Source organism: Arabidopsis thaliana, chromosome 3, assembly GCF_000001735.4.
Source record: "Arabidopsis thaliana chromosome 3, partial sequence".
NCBI classification, from domain to species: Eukaryota; Viridiplantae; Streptophyta; class Magnoliopsida; order Brassicales; family Brassicaceae; genus Arabidopsis; species Arabidopsis thaliana.
In genome coordinates this window covers 6649042-6663612 of record NC_003074.8, presented here as the reverse complement: position 1 = coordinate 6663612, position 14571 = coordinate 6649042, and the positions used below count along the sequence as shown (strand labels likewise).

Here is a 14571-nt window from a genome sequence, read left to right as displayed (position 1 = left end):
ATCTTTGTATGATCTCCATTAACGACAATGGAAAGAATCTGATCTTCTTCTTCTTCTTCTTTGTCTGTTTCTTCAACAAAATACGTCACAATAATGTCTCTGTTCTTCTTTCTCTTATTATGCTTCTCCATCTCTCACGCTCTCCCTCCTCCTCGAGGTAAATTTCGTTTTTGCGATTCTTATTTATTATTTTTCTGATTTTTTTTTTTACATTTTCGATCGAATCTTGATAATCCATTTACAGAATTTCCAAAAACACTCTTGAATCCATGCTTACAATTGTTATAGACTACCCTAAAACGTCGAGTTTCATTCCATGTGAAAGGTTTCTTCTTAAATTGTGGATCATCTTCTTCAACAAACCTCAACGAGATAGAATACACACCGGACGAAGGATTCATTTCCGTGGGAAATACGACGACCATTAAGCAAAAAGACCTCGTTCCGATCCTCTCCACACTACGTTACTTTCCCGACAAGTCATCGCGAAAACACTGTTATAATTTCCCTGTCGCAAAGACCTCCAAGTACCTTATTCGAACCACTTACTACTACGGTAACTTTGACGGTAAAAACAACCCACCTGTGTTTGATCAGATCATTGGAGGCACAAAATGGAGCGTCGTGAATACGTCAGAGGATTACGCCAAGGGTCAGAGTTCTTATTACGAGATCATTGTTGGTGTTCCTGGGAACAGACTAAGTGTTTGTCTAGCCAAGAATGCACATACCCTTTCTTCCTCTCCTTTTATATCGTCTTTAGATGTCCAATCTCTTGAAGATACAATGTACAATTCCACAGACCTCGGGTCCTACAAGCTCAGCCTCATAGCCAGGAACAGCTTTGGAGGAGATGGGGAGATCATCAGGTGCCCTTTTTGATTCCATAGTTTGGTGATCTGAAAAGCACTTTTTCTTGCCTGACTTTTGATGGTATGTTACATGTTGGAAACCTAGCTATCCAGATGACAAATACAACCGTTTATGGCAACCGTTTTCGGACCAGAAGCATCTGACGGTGACTTCTCGAAGCAGAATTAACCCGTCAAACTTCTGGAACATTCCACCTGCTGAAGCCTTTGTGGAAGGTTTCACAGCAAGTAAAGGGAAGCCTCTAGAGCTTCAATGGCCACCTTTTCCTCTTCCGGCCACAAAGTACTATGTAGCTTTGTATTTTCAGGACAATCGGAGTCCAGGCCCCATGAGCTGGAGGGCTTTTGATGTCTCAGTCAATGGACTTTCCTTTTTAAGGAAGCTCAATGTGAGCACTAATGGGGTTATGGTTTACTCTGGCCAGTGGCCATTATCGGGTCAGACTCAGATCACATTGACTCCGGCCAAGGATGCGCCGGTTGGACCTTTCATTAACGCCGGAGAAGTGTTTCAAATTCTTCCTCTTGGTGGAACCACTAATATTAAAGATGGTACTGTAAATGTTTCCTTCTTCTTCATGTTTTTGTCTATTTTGTAATAACTGAAGCCACTGGAACAAAAACATTCTCTTCTGCAGCAATTGCTATGGAAGATCTGTTAGAGAGCATCATGAAGCCTCCAGTGGATTGGTCCGGCGACCCATGCCTCCCTCGTGCTAACTCGTGGACTGGCCTAACTTGCTCCAAAGACAAAATCGCCAGAGTGATTTCTCTGTAAGTCAAAACTCAATACTCTAGTGAAGCTTTTTATGCAGCTGTCGTCAATTACTAAGTCTAAATCTCCAAGAACCTGGTTCTCTTGCTAGAAATTTGACAAATCTTGGACTATCTGGGTCTCTACCACCAAGCATAAACAAGATGACTGCCCTTAAAGATCTGTAAGGACTTCACATCCTAAAATTTTGTCTGAGATTTTTTCTTTTTGTTAAATAAGACTCAGCTGCAACTTCCGGATTTGCAGATGGTTGGGGAAGAACAAGCTCACAGGACCGATCCCAGATTTGAGTCCAATGACGAGATTGGAAACTCTGTATGCCTTTTTGCAACCAAACTTCTAAGTGTTGTGCAAGAGATTTAGATTATTGGACTTACCGTTTTGTTTTGTGGGATGAGGCAGACATTTAGAGGACAATCAGTTCACTGGAGCAATTCCTGAGTCACTTGCAAAGCTCCCTAGTCTCCGCACACTGTAAACTTGTCTTTCCCCTCCTCTCTGCATTTAACAGCAAGCCTAGACATGCGAATCTGATAGCCTGACCAAAAGTGTTCACTATAGTTATAAGAGAAACTAAAGTTTTGACCTGTAACACGATTGCAACATCATCATAACTAGCATCATCATTGTTGATGTTAATTGTTAATCTGCAGGTCCATCAAGAACAACAAGCTTAAAGGTACAATTCCTAGTGTACTCCTCCAGAGAAAGGGCCTAACTATCCAGTAAGAATCATAACCATGTTGGTACCTTAAAAAGAAACACCATTTTTCATAAGCATTTTGATGTCAAAAAATATCCTTACTTGTTGTAGGGCGTCTCCTGAGAACATGCCAAGCACAAATAATACCGGCCAATTTCGGGTTGCTAACAGCTGATTCAAGTGCTCGTTAATGATAAATCCGATTCTATAAACTACGCGGTCATCTTTCATGGCCTCGAAAATTGAAGTGCACAGATGTCATGGAGAAAGGGTTCGATCAAGGAAGCATCTGGGAACGACACTTCTACTTTTGTGAGTTTCTTCTAGATGACCGTATTATATCCTTCCAAATCATGGAATTTAAGTATTTATCTGTTTATGTTATCGAACCACCTTTGAACCCGTAGAGTAACTTGAACCAAGAGGTAAAGCACACAAAGATAATTAAATGGATCGTGTTACAGCTATCTTTTCTCTTGATGTACATAAGTCAGACTGAAACAGCCTAAAAACACAAACAATTCCTGCAGTTCGTGGTGTCTCGAGGTCTGATACATATAAAACAGAAATTGCCTATATGGGGACTATTGGTGAAAGAAGAAGCCATTATCTGAGCAAGAATCAGTAGTTTTTGTCTATACCTCCGATCAGCTTGTTTGGGCCAAACATCCCAAAGAAGCACTTATCTCTCTTCTGGTTATAGTTTTGTACGTGCAACGGATACACTTCAATAACGAACCCAAGCTTACATGCAAAAATGGGCCATATTCAAGGTCAAGATGGTTCATTATCCAAATCTTCCATCACTTCAATGTCCGTCCGAGATGTTATCTTCTGCACATATCCTGCAATTAGTTTAAACTTCTTAAGTCAATTGCATGTAAAACACTAAATCTAAACCAAACTGCAAAACTCAGAAAGTGTGGCTTTGTTTACTTTTTCACAAATACCAATCAAGAAACCAACTCATAGATACTCTAGAATCTTAAAACTATCATAGGAAAAACATGGAAAAAGAGCCACACTCAGAAACTTACCTATCCCTTGGCAGGGTATGCATTTGCATATAACCTCTTTACCCCTTTTCTTGTAATAGCTGACAGTTCCAGATCCTTGGCAACTTCTACACTTTCCAGTCCATTCATAAACCACTTCCCGGCAATCCTAAAAATTGGTCGGGTTATATTGTGATCAGAAAAAACAATCCCAAAAAGGCATTCTAAAGCAAATACTGCATCAAAAAGAAAATATTGCCTAAACACACCCAAAACTGGGGTGAAGAGTAACTCGGAGCAAATCTTTCCGAAAAAGGATAATTCATGTCAAAATTTAATTCCTATCTTATATCGACAAGAGCTTGCATCTATATTTTTCATGTTTTTGACACACATGCTTTTATAAAATAAGTCCATTGTTGAGTTTCACATTTCAGAAACATCATTCACCTTCCAGAATCTAAGCTTATCGCTCCATAAGAAAGACCAATTAAACTTAATGTCATTCGTCAAGCTACAAGATCAACTCATATATTTGTGCATATTGATTGGTTCGAAGATTAAACTATAGAGCAAATCAAACAGCCAATCGTCAGCTAAAGCAATTAAAATGTTCATCTAAATTAAGTGCAAGTATGTTGAGTCTTATTCAATCATCAAAATTAGTAAATGAAAGTTGAAGCAAAGCAAAAAACCTCGACTACAGGATCACATTGCAACCTCCGGTCAATCACATCCGGCGACACAGGGGATGTATCAGGATAAGTCATAGGAAGAGGAAGCGCGTCGCCATCATCTACCAAGTAACTCTCTCCACTTTTCGACCAGAGCAACCTCCTCTTCCTCCACTTAGCACCTTCACCATTCCCACCGGCGGCGACGGAAACATCCCGAGACCTCGCCGTGTCAGAGGTTGAATCCGCTTCTCGAGGTAATCGGATTCCGTCACCAAGGGGAATATCAGCGGCGGCGCGGCAACGGAGGGAGCGAGAAGGAAGACGAGGAAGGAAAACGAGAGGTCTGTGAGAAGGCAGAGAGCAATTAGGGTATAATCGGAACATTGAGACGAGAAGTTTGCAGGTGCGGCCATGAAATTGGGTGAAGTAATCAACCTCGACGAATTAAAAAAATTCGGATATTTTTGTTTTTGTGTGTAAATACTTAAAAACTTGGGGAAAATTACAAATTTACAATCTTCATGAAACTAACTGTTAGGAAAAATTGTAGCGTCCCATATACTCTGAAGGATATTTTAGTCCTTTTCTGATAAGGTTATTTTATTTCAAATAATTTGGTTTTTCTTTGTTTTTGTTTTTGGTTTTATTTCTTGCCGCCAAAAGAGTTTTAGGATTGGTCAAAAGCGGAGCTCTGGGCTCGTAGGTGTAACGAAAATGGAGGAAGAAGATGAAGAGATCTTATCGTCTTCCGATTGCGACGATTCCAGCGATAGTTACAAGGATGATTCTCAAGATTCTGAAGGAGAAAACGATAACCCTGAGTGCGAAGACCTTGCGGTGGTTTCTCTTTCATCCGACGCAGATCGGAAATCTAAGAACGTAAAGGATCTTCTGAGGTGCGTAATTGAATTTCCTAGATTTCAATTTGAAATTGAAGCTGAACCCTAAACCTGATAGATGCTTCGTTCGCTTGCTGCTACATATCATTTGGAGTTTTAGTGGTTCGAATTTAGGGATTTTAAAGGAGATTTAGTGTTCTCTTGTTCAAATTGATGATTGTGAATAGTCTCTGAAGCTGTATCAAACGCGTATTCCATTGTTTTATGGAAATGGAATTGATACTTATGCACGGTTGACAGGGGCAATCTAGTTGTGCAACGGCAGCCACTCCTTCCTCGGGTGCTTTCGGTGTCAGATGGAGCGGCAGTTTGTAGGAAGCCTTTCAAACCTCCGTGTTCTCATGGTTATGATTCCACAGGACAACTTTCTCGTCGCCTTTCAGCTCGAAAACGGTTTGTTCCTTGGGGTTCCTCAACTCCGGTTGTGGTTGCTTTACCTACTAAGCTGGAAGCATCAACCAATATTGAGAGAGATGAAGAAGAGGAAGTTGTTTGTCTACCACCTGATATTGAACCTTTGGTATTGTGGCAATCTGAAGAAGATGGAATGAGCAATGTAACAACTATCATGGTGCATTCAGTGCTTGTCAAATTTCTTCGCCCTCATCAAAGGTATTCATTTCTATCTAAGAATTGACATCGTGTACAGAGTTTTTTTTAAGGATCTCAAAACTTGATTCCAATCTGTGCTGTGATCTTAAAAATTCTTAAGGCATTCATAGTTTACTTGTTGAACCACGTCAAAATGTGCTCTTCGTTTAAAATCATATAACCCTCAGTGAACTGCTGGTGAATACAACAGGCCAATGAGTATAAAATTATCTCTAGTTGGCATCGAAGATGTTTATACAACTTTACTTACATGGTGAGGTGGTTTTTCTGAGACTGCAGAGAGGGTGTCCAGTTCATGTTCGATTGTGTTTCAGGATTACATGGTTCGGCAAATATAAATGGTTGCATTCTGGCTGATGACATGGGGTAAAATCTATCTTGTCCGTTATGTAAAATTGGATCTGGACTTTTTTTGTTTCCTATGTAATTTTCTTATTTCCTTCTAAATTGATTTGGCAGTTTAGGGAAGACATTACAGTCCATTACTTTACTATACACACTTCTTTGTCAAGGATTTGATGGGACGCCTATGGTTAAAAAGGCCATTATTGTTACACCAACGAGTCTTGTCAGTAACTGGGAAGCTGAAATTAAGAAATGGGTTGGAGACAGGATTCAGCTTATAGCCCTCTGTGAGAGCACCAGAGATGATGTTTTGTCTGGAATAGATAGTTTCACTCGACCAAGAAGCGCTTTGCAGGTATAGCTGTGCATATTTTTTTGCTGACTCTCTGAGAATTGCACTTATCACCTAACTAACGTTAACAGGTACTTATCATTTCTTACGAGACATTCCGAATGCACTCATCCAAGTTCTGCCAGAGTGAATCCTGTGATCTTCTAATATGCGATGAGGCTCATAGGTTGAAAAATGACCAGACACTTACAAACAGGGTAGGATGCAAATACATACTTATTTCGTATCCTTCCAGGTTGATACATTTTTTTTCTTTCTAATATTGGTTATCATCATATTTGACTACAGGCTTTGGCTTCATTGACATGCAAACGTCGAGTTTTGTTGTCTGGAACTCCCATGCAGGTAATGGAAAATTCCAGTGATTATCTCTATTAAATTTCTCCTGACATTTAACACTAAGCTTTCACTCTATGTTTTTTTGCATCTGAATGTTCCAGAATGACTTGGAAGAGTTTTTTGCCATGGTCAACTTCACAAATCCAGGGAGTTTAGGTGATGCTGCACACTTTCGCCATTATTATGAGGTGACAAACTTTGAATTTTGATGCCAATTTGATCATTCTGTATTCTGTCATCTATAAATATGTTAAAGATAAATTCTTGTAGGCTATTCTGTCATCTCTAAATATGTTAAAGATCATTTCTTCTAGGCTATTCTTGGCTAAAAGTTAGGATTAGCCCAAGTTATTTTGTAGTGTATACTTTGCTACTATATATATTCTGTTCGTTTCCAGTATTGCTGCTTCATGCCTTTGGATTCCATTACATTGTAAGCTTCTTTAAAAATAGTCTGTGCTGAGAGAATTTGTTTACGCTGTTATCTGTGTCATACAATTTCAGTTCAATTGACTATAGGTTGTTTATGTTTCTTGCATTACCTTCTTTTGATGCATCCTTGTTTTGATGTATGAAACCTAAGGCACCTATTATATGTGGAAGAGAACCTACAGCCACTGAGGAAGAGAAAAACTTAGCTGCTGACCGCTCCGCAGAACTGAGTTCAAAAGTCAACCAGGTGATTCTTCTTAGCATTTTATATCTAAATATTTGACTATTATTAAGCTTTCATCATCATCTGGATATATCTCTTAAAAGATATGCAATTTGCTTAGATGATTTTGGTATGATGATCAATAAAGAGCATCGCTACTGACCTTTTAGAATTGTTGCTTAATTTAACTGCTATACCTTATTAAGCTTTCATTTTTTTACAGTTTATTTTGAGGAGAACCAATGCATTGCTCTCAAATCACCTACCACCTAAGGTGCTTTTCCTTCTGTATCTGCCGCAGGCTTACAATGCATTAAAATTCTGTTTCAGTAGAGCCTTTACTACTTCTTTATATGTTGAACTGTTTCGTCATATTGAGTAATACCTGGAGTTTTAGCAGTGATATAATCATATGCTGAAAGTGCGGATAGAATGAACATCTTTGTGAAAGTGTCATCTCTTTTTTTAGCTACAAGTTTTTCCCGTTGCCGCTTTCTTTATTTTGAAGCCAGAAATACATCAAAATCTTGTTGTTGGATGTTTCACAGATAATTGAAGTAGTTTGTTGCAAGATGACTACTCTCCAGTCCACTTTGTACAACCATTTTATTAGCTCGAAAAATGTAAGCATTGATCACAGTCATTCTTGTTATGTTTCGTAAAATATTGAAGTTAGAACTACATATAATGGGTGCCTCTGCATGCAGCTTAAAAGGGCGCTTGCTGATAATGCAAAACAAACCAAAGTTTTGGCTTATATAACAGCTCTTAAGAAGCTCTGCAATCATCCAAAGGTAAAACTCATAGCCTCATCCATTTGCGTTTAAGTTTTTCCAATATTTTCTTCTGAGTCATCTTTGTAACATCTTACGGCGCTATTATCAAGTTCTGATATTAAGACGCTAGTTTCATAAATTTTAGTGGTCTTTGATCTATTTGATCGTCAAAACCTTTTTCATCATTCCCCATGTATGCTTAATGATAGCCCTATTCTTTTCTGTGTAGCTAATCTACGACACAATAAAAAGCGGCAATCCTGGAACTGTTGGGTTTGAGAATTGCTTAGAGTTCTTCCCTGCAGAAATGTTCTCTGGGAGGTAGGCTTCTATTGCATGTTTGCATGTTGTCACTAGTTGGGATCTAAATGGAACTATCCTTTCAGATCTGGAGCATGGACAGGGGGTGATGGTGCCTGGGTCGAGCTCTCTGGGAAAATGCATGTTCTCTCCAGACTTTTGGCCAACCTACGTCGAAAAACTGATGACCGCATAGTCCTTGTATCAAACTACACACAGGTATGCTGGAAAATGTCAATTCGAGTTGGATATAAAGTTACTTTTATATTTATTTGAAAGGGACAGTGCATAATATTGGTCATAGAGAATGAAGTATGAAATGCCTCCACATGGATTTTGAATAGATTCAGCTGCTGGTCGTCATTAGTGATGTTACTACTGTCCTAAATTTCAATTATGGATGTTGCAATCTCTTTTGAATTTTGAATTAGTCATAAGCTATGTGTTATGCTGTCCTGAGTTTTATGAGCCATCATATTTTTGGAACTTTTGCATGTGATATCGGAGAAGCTAAGAAAATCGTTACCCTGATTTGTCTATATGTATTCAAAAGGCAACGCTTTCTAACAAATATCAAGAAGTGAACTCTGCATGTTGTTTGATTGCATAAAATGACATGATGGTGTGTTGCATATATATAGCAATTTAAAACCAGCCTGAGTATACAATAATCATAGCCTGCACCTTTTGCACTAGACATTGGATCTTTTTGCTCAACTCTGTCGTGAAAGAAGATATCCTTTTCTGAGGCTGGATGGATCAACAACAATCAGCAAGAGGCAGAAGCTTGTTAACCGGTTGAACGACCCAACAAAGGTACATGACTTATCTATTTATGCCGTTGTTTCGAACCTGAGTAGACACCTGGTTTGACTTTTGGTTTTGGTAGGATGAGTTTGCATTTCTCTTAAGCAGCAAGGCGGGTGGCTGTGGATTAAATTTAATTGGTGCTAATCGACTTGTTTTGTTCGATCCTGATTGGAATCCTGCCAATGATAAACAAGTAATTACCATCCTAATTTCCCCTTAGATATGTTTCAACTTTATATTGATAAAAGATGATCGATTGTGCTGTACATGCATTATTTCGCTGTCAAAACAGGCTGCTGCTAGAGTTTGGAGGGATGGGCAAAAGAAAAGAGTATATGTCTACAGGTTTCTTAGTACTGGAACTATTGAAGAAAAGGTACTGCATAACTAGCCGAACTTGTTACTCAAGTTTCCTTGGGGGAGTTTGCTTACCTCAGATTCATATTTGTTTTCTTGTGGTACATTGGTAGGTTTACCAGCGCCAGATGTCAAAAGAAGGGCTTCAAAAAGTTATTCAGCATGAACAGACGGATAACAGCACGAGACAGGTTCTTGCTGGAATGTTATATGCTTCATCTATTAGTCATTTTGTGTCTAATTATTGAATATCAACCACAACATCTTTGATTTTCCAGGGGAACTTACTTTCTACAGAGGATCTACGAGATTTATTTTCCTTCCATGGGGATGTTAGGTATGTGTTTCTTCTGAAATCAGGGAATGTTTTATGCCCACTCAGAACATCGTTTCTCTATCCACTTTTGGGGACAGATTTTGTACCTCAAGATGATACACATTCAAATGGTTTATCTCAAAGCCTCTTTTCTGGTAATGTGGCTAGGTCTGAAATCCATGAAAAGATGAGCTGCAGCAGGTGCCAAAATGATGCCTCTGGTACTGAGAATATCGAAGAAGGGAATGAGAACAATGTAGATGACAATGCTTGCCAGATTGACCAAGAAGACATAGGCGGATTTGCAAAAGATGCAGGATGCTTTAACTTGTTAAAAAACTCTGAGAGACAGGTCCCTTCTTGTGCTTGTTACTGAGTCCTGCATTAAATATAAGTCTGTTTTGAGCTATTTCTTCATCAATTCCATTGTTAGTTACAAACTCTGCTCATGTCTTTTTACATCCGATTCATCTACAAAGTTTTTTTCCCATGAATATTCTTAGGTGGGCACTCCATTGGAAGAAGATCTAGGAAGCTGGGGTCATCACTTTACCTCAAAATCCGTTCCAGATGCTATACTGCAAGCTTCAGCAGGTGACGAGGTGAGTTGTCTCCAAGTTTTTTCAATCTTATAATCATAAACTCTACATCTTATGTCAGATTTTTCGAAAAGCCAATAACTTTATGATAACTATTTTCATGGTTTATTAAAAACATTGCAGGTGACGTTTGTTTTCACAAACCAGGTAGATGGGAAGCTCGTTCCCATCGAATCAAATGTCAGTCCAAAAACGGTGGAGTCCGAAGAGCACAATCGGAACCAACCTGTAAATAAGCGTGCCTTTAACAAACCACAACAAAGACCTCGGGAACCGCTGCAGCCGTTATCTCTCAACGAGACCACAAAAAGAGTGAAGTTGTCTACTTATAAGCGTTTACATGGTAATAGTAACATTGATGATGCTCAGATTAAAATGTCTTTGCAAAGACCAAATCTAGTTTCTGTAAATCACGATGATGATTTTGTATGAGATTAAAGTTTTTGAACCTTGAGACATTTTATGCTAATTTTATGCACATTTGGTAGTATTTTGCTTCACATGATCACATGATATGGTGTATTATGAACTCGACTTAGGGATGTTTAGAAGATCAAAAGCATGCATGTTTATTATTGGTTTGGACGAGTTTGATCTTAAGACCACAAAAGAAAAGTGAATCTATAAATCTGGACCATAAAGGAGATGCGTTCGTAAGATCGGACGATCATATATGTTCATTTTTGTCTAATATTTTGGCAACTGTCAATATGTATGTATGCATGATCATATGATAAGACCAGTGAAGCCAAAACTTTGAAAAGTCATATGGCCTATTTTATATGGTCCTTAAAATACCCATCTTTGGCATAGTCTGACCGAACCAGATCGTTAAAAATCCATCATAAATATTTGTCTTTCTTCCTCAAATGTAGAAATAACTAACATGATGTTAGTTTAGTGGTCATTCTTCTATCGTTTTTGCAGGATCCTGAAATTAGTGTAGAATTATTTAAAGATAAAAGTAAAAATGCAACAATAATTGGACGTGTTAGTTTGTCTTTTTTGCTGGTGGAGGACTTAAGTGTTAAGAAATCAGATTAGTGAGGTGAAAAGGTAATTTATTGTTAAATAAATAACAAAAATGAAAGAGAGAGTTAAGTAAGAGGAAGAAGACAGAAGATGTAGAGAAAATTGGGGACAAGAAGACAGCCAAAATAAAACTTAGATACAACTTACTTATCCACCACAAAAGTCCTCTGATATTATCTATATGTCTAGATTCCCTTATGCTTTACAACTTTTTTAAAAATGTAAATCCTACTCTAGTTTTAGCTCCTTGCTTCTTTAATATATAAAAAAACTGTAAGGTGTTATAATGTATTTGATTGGTAACATTACCTCTTCTCGTAAAAAAATGGGAACTAAACACGTATTCACTAGAGAAACTCGATCTGAAAAACTTTCAGGATCTGAACCTAAGAAAAAAAAAATGCAATTGCACTCAAGAAACATATGTTTTTTGCACATTCCGAAAATATTGTTTTGTACACAACTTTTATGTCCACTTACGTAGAAGTATAAAAGTACCACGCGTCAAAACCCTAGTTGGAGAAACGTGGGAAAATTCCATTAGGACTAGAAGTGAAGCACGTGAGTTAGAGTACCACAAGAAGACAAACGTTAGCAGAGTTTTAGTCAAACCCTAAAATCTGAATCCAGAAAGATAGATTTTATAATTTTATGTTTTTATTTTTTATAATTGTTTTCTGTTTTGGGGCTTTTGATCAGCTGAACATTTACAGCTCAGCTTCACATGGCTCTTTTGGTGCTACAGTCTTTTGTCTGCTCGTTTGCTTCTTCTGTTTGTCTATAACAATGTATGCATGATTAAAAAATTTCTTAACCCTATGTGCTTACTGCTTAGTCTGATTATCTTAGATGAATATGATTACAATATTTTCTTGTTTCACGTTTTTGTGTTCTTTTAGTTCTTCACTGGCTCTTACATTTAGAATTATAAATTTGATAGAATTATTTTAGAGAGAGAGAGAGAGAGAGAGAGGAATTAGAAAAATATGTTCACACTTGCGAGTGCACAATATTGCCGAGATCGTGAAGTAGCGGATAGTTAGGCGAAATTTTATGTTATGAGTTATGAAAGACCAAATGCAAATGTTTCTTTTACTAAATAAACAAGTGCCTTAACAATTAGCGGTATATAAAAGTTAGTGCTTATTTATAAGAATAGGGAAACGATGCGGACAAGGTGGACTTATGTCGGTAAATAAAGTGCCACACGTAAATCTAAGCGAGACAACAGAAAAGTTCATGAAAATGCAATGCAATGCATCTGATCTATTCATTTATGAACAAACAGATCTATCTATGTTATGCTTTCAATACACATTGAATTCGAAACCATTTAAAGATTATAATATATAATGATGCCATTTTTTTTGTTCACCCTTATGAATCCATTGTCTTGACTCTTGATATCAGTGCAAACTAAATCATCAAATGTAATGCACTGAAAATAAATGTCCTACAAAAAAGAAAAAAACTGTATAACATACCCATTACCCAAAATGAGTACAAAATATAACTAAATTACCAAGTGAAAGTTTGGTTTAGTGGCGCTTACCTCTTCAAAATTCTTCAAAACATCTACTTCTTACTCAACTGTTCCAAGAAACTGAAGTTTTATCCAAACATATACAAATATTGGATTAAAGATAGTTGATATTGGTTTTAAGTTTGTATTGCGTTATAGATAGTTATACTGCGGACAAGTATATACTAAATTTTAAAATAAGTGTAAATATTGATTAATTCGGTCGATGAAAAATATCAAATGAAACTTTAATTGATGTTATTTTTTTGTTGGTAATATAAATAAATATTTTGAGAACTATAATCCAAATTTGGAGTTATCACCTTTACTTAAGCCATATTTACGGCGCATTAATGCTTCAATCAATACTTATGCTTATTTTATCCACGAAGATTAAGTCAAAACTATAAAATTAAATAAAGTTGAGTTCATTGAATCGGTTTTACTCAGTATTGTATATAGAAATATAAAATAAATCGGACTTAAAAATAAACAAAAATAAGATGAATAGAAGAAAGAATTAAAAAAGATGAAGTCCACATGGATGCCTTACCAGTCTCATATCTATAAAATGCAAAGGATGTTGATGCATGAAAATCACAATTTTAAGACTAGCACAAAAGAAGAAGCAAACTTACTGAACTAAAGTGTTCAGTGTAGAGAGAGAGAGATGGCTAATGCTGTAGAACAATCCTCATTGTATCCATCCTTCGTAGACGCAAGAATCTCGTTCTCCAATGATTTTGCAGACAGTGATAGTAAACATACGGCATCAAGAGCAGATGGTCAGATGAAGTACAAGGAAGCTCCTGTTTCTTCGGATTTCAAATTCAATGTCGAAAACTTCGGTTTCACTTCTGCGGCTGATGAGATCTTCTTTGGTGGAGTTTTGTTGCCACTTGAGAAGACTACTCAGAGGAAAGTGACGACACTTAGAGATGAATTAAGTGCTCAAGATTCTGACCGTACCATCTCATCAAAGGGATCTCGTAACTGGTGGAAATTAGGTCTCAACAAGTCCAAGAAAATCCATTCCAACAACTTCCATCTTCCACACAAATCTCAGGTAACATAATTATTTATTATTTGATTAAACACATATTGTGTCTAACTTAATTGTGTAGTTCTATATAATCTTATATGTATATTTTTGCTTTTTGCAGAATTGTCTTGCAAGTATACTGGAATCTGATGACTGAAAGATCGACTCCGGAAAAAGTCAGCTAACTACGGCGAACAAGATATGTAATGCTAATAAAAATTATTTTCGATTTTTTATTGTTCTTATTTTTCCTGTCTTTCTTTGAGTTCTCTCTAATTTTTATGTAGTTTTTTTATGACCTATAATCATCGTTAGCCATATCTCCCTCTATTGTAGAAAAACCACTTGAATGCAACTGGTTCAGTATTCTATATTCTCTGGTTAACACGTAACTGATTAATTATCAGAAGCATTATGTCCTAGTTCTGTGGCAATTAACATGGTCGCGGACTGATTAATCGGATGGATAGTCTCAGATAGTCCTTATAAAGAAGAATTCTATCCAACTTCTTTGATTATTAATGAACTTAATACAAGATGAAAGATCATATTTCCGACAAAATTTACGCCACAGCAAATTATAAAAGCTAACT

At 37.1% G+C, this 14571-nt stretch overlaps 4 protein-coding genes across 6 annotated transcripts; 3 read left to right on the top strand and 1 right to left on the bottom strand.

The window, feature by feature from the left end:
• The first annotated feature begins 54 nt into the window (after nucleotides 1–54).
• Nucleotides 55–2813, top strand: AT3G19230 (Leucine-rich repeat (LRR) family protein). The gene is made up of 9 exons (NM_112810.2): nucleotides 55–157; nucleotides 326–869; nucleotides 958–1424; nucleotides 1511–1646; nucleotides 1739–1810; nucleotides 1894–1962; nucleotides 2050–2121; nucleotides 2301–2372; nucleotides 2462–2813. Exons 1-9 carry the CDS (start codon nucleotides 94–96, stop codon nucleotides 2523–2525), a joined length of 1560 nt encoding a protein of 519 aa, NP_188554.1. The 5' UTR covers nucleotides 55–93; the 3' UTR covers nucleotides 2526–2813.
• Nucleotides 2761–4458, bottom strand: SCO2 (protein disulfide isomerase). Its single transcript, NM_112809.4, has 3 exons — nucleotides 4041–4458; nucleotides 3388–3514; nucleotides 2761–3195 (listed from the first exon to the last, which is right to left on the bottom strand). Exons 1-3 carry the CDS (start codon nucleotides 4404–4406, stop codon nucleotides 3125–3127), a joined length of 564 nt encoding a protein of 187 aa, NP_566627.1. The 5' UTR covers nucleotides 4407–4458; the 3' UTR covers nucleotides 2761–3124.
• A 166-nt stretch (nucleotides 4459–4624) lies between these two features.
• Nucleotides 4625–10918, top strand: RAD54 (DNA repair/recombination protein). Of its 3 annotated transcripts, none has more exons than NM_001203004.1 (21): nucleotides 4625–4918; nucleotides 5162–5533; nucleotides 5813–5899; nucleotides 5993–6233; nucleotides 6302–6427; nucleotides 6519–6575; nucleotides 6671–6757; nucleotides 7153–7248; nucleotides 7448–7498; nucleotides 7773–7810; nucleotides 7901–8018; nucleotides 8230–8321; nucleotides 8387–8519; nucleotides 8997–9116; nucleotides 9190–9303; nucleotides 9403–9486; nucleotides 9581–9658; nucleotides 9746–9804; nucleotides 9952–10135; nucleotides 10287–10385; nucleotides 10506–10835. In NM_001203004.1, the coding sequence occupies exons 1-21, from the start codon at nucleotides 4737–4739 to the stop codon at nucleotides 10812–10814; spliced, it is 2727 nt and encodes a 908-aa protein (NP_001189933.1). In that variant the 5' UTR covers nucleotides 4625–4736; the 3' UTR covers nucleotides 10815–10835. The 3 variants fall into 3 exon arrangements, with proteins under 3 accessions (NP_001189933.1, NP_188552.3, NP_001325757.1); NM_112808.4 differs by having other exon boundaries at nucleotides 4650–4918; nucleotides 7773–7847; nucleotides 7932–8018; nucleotides 10506–10918; NM_001338387.1 differs by lacking the exons at nucleotides 10287–10385; nucleotides 10506–10835 and having other exon boundaries at nucleotides 4650–4918; nucleotides 7773–7847; nucleotides 7932–8018; nucleotides 9952–10267.
• Nucleotides 10919–13413: 2495 nt separating this feature from the next.
• AT3G19200 (uncharacterized protein) lies at nucleotides 13414–14385 on the top strand. Its single transcript, NM_112807.4, has 2 exons — nucleotides 13414–14002; nucleotides 14100–14385. Exons 1-2 carry the CDS (start codon nucleotides 13607–13609, stop codon nucleotides 14133–14135), a joined length of 432 nt encoding a protein of 143 aa, NP_188551.1. The 5' UTR covers nucleotides 13414–13606; the 3' UTR covers nucleotides 14136–14385.
• Nucleotides 14386–14571: the final 186 nt, after the last annotated feature.

What these genes read in the sequence shown, in the direction of transcription:
- AT3G19230 (NM_112810.2), top strand. Translation starts at nt 94, where the DNA reads ATGTCTCTGTTCTTCTTTCTCTTATTATGCTTCTCCATCTCTCACGCT. An exon ending in ATCGCCAGAGTGATTTCTCT is followed by an intron (nt 1,647 to 1,738) that starts GTAAGTCAAAAC and finishes TTCTCTTGCTAG; the next exon opens with AAATTTGACAAATCTTGGAC. An exon ending in CTCCCTAGTCTCCGCACACT is followed by an intron (nt 2,122 to 2,300) that starts GTAAACTTGTCT and finishes GTTAATCTGCAG; the next exon opens with GTCCATCAAGAACAACAAGC.
- SCO2 (NM_112809.4), bottom strand. Translation starts at nt 4,406, where the DNA reads ATGTTCCGATTATACCCTAATTGCTCTCTGCCTTCTCACAGACCTCTC. An exon ending in AATGTGATCCTGTAGTCGAG is followed by an intron (nt 3,515 to 4,040) that starts GTTTTTTGCTTT and finishes ACCAATTTTTAG; the next exon opens with GATTGCCGGGAAGTGGTTTA. An exon ending in CATACCCTGCCAAGGGATAG is followed by an intron (nt 3,196 to 3,387) that starts GTAAGTTTCTGA and finishes AACTAATTGCAG; the next exon opens with GATATGTGCAGAAGATAACA.
- RAD54 (NM_112808.4), top strand. Translation starts at nt 4,737, where the DNA reads ATGGAGGAAGAAGATGAAGAGATCTTATCGTCTTCCGATTGCGACGAT. An exon ending in CTGGAACTATTGAAGAAAAG is followed by an intron (nt 9,487 to 9,580) that starts GTACTGCATAAC and finishes GTACATTGGTAG; the next exon opens with GTTTACCAGCGCCAGATGTC. An exon ending in AAGCTTCAGCAGGTGACGAG is followed by an intron (nt 10,386 to 10,505) that starts GTGAGTTGTCTC and finishes AAAACATTGCAG; the next exon opens with GTGACGTTTGTTTTCACAAA.
- AT3G19200 (NM_112807.4), top strand. Translation starts at nt 13,607, where the DNA reads ATGGCTAATGCTGTAGAACAATCCTCATTGTATCCATCCTTCGTAGAC. An exon ending in ATCTTCCACACAAATCTCAG is followed by an intron (nt 14,003 to 14,099) that starts GTAACATAATTA and finishes TGCTTTTTGCAG; the next exon opens with AATTGTCTTGCAAGTATACT.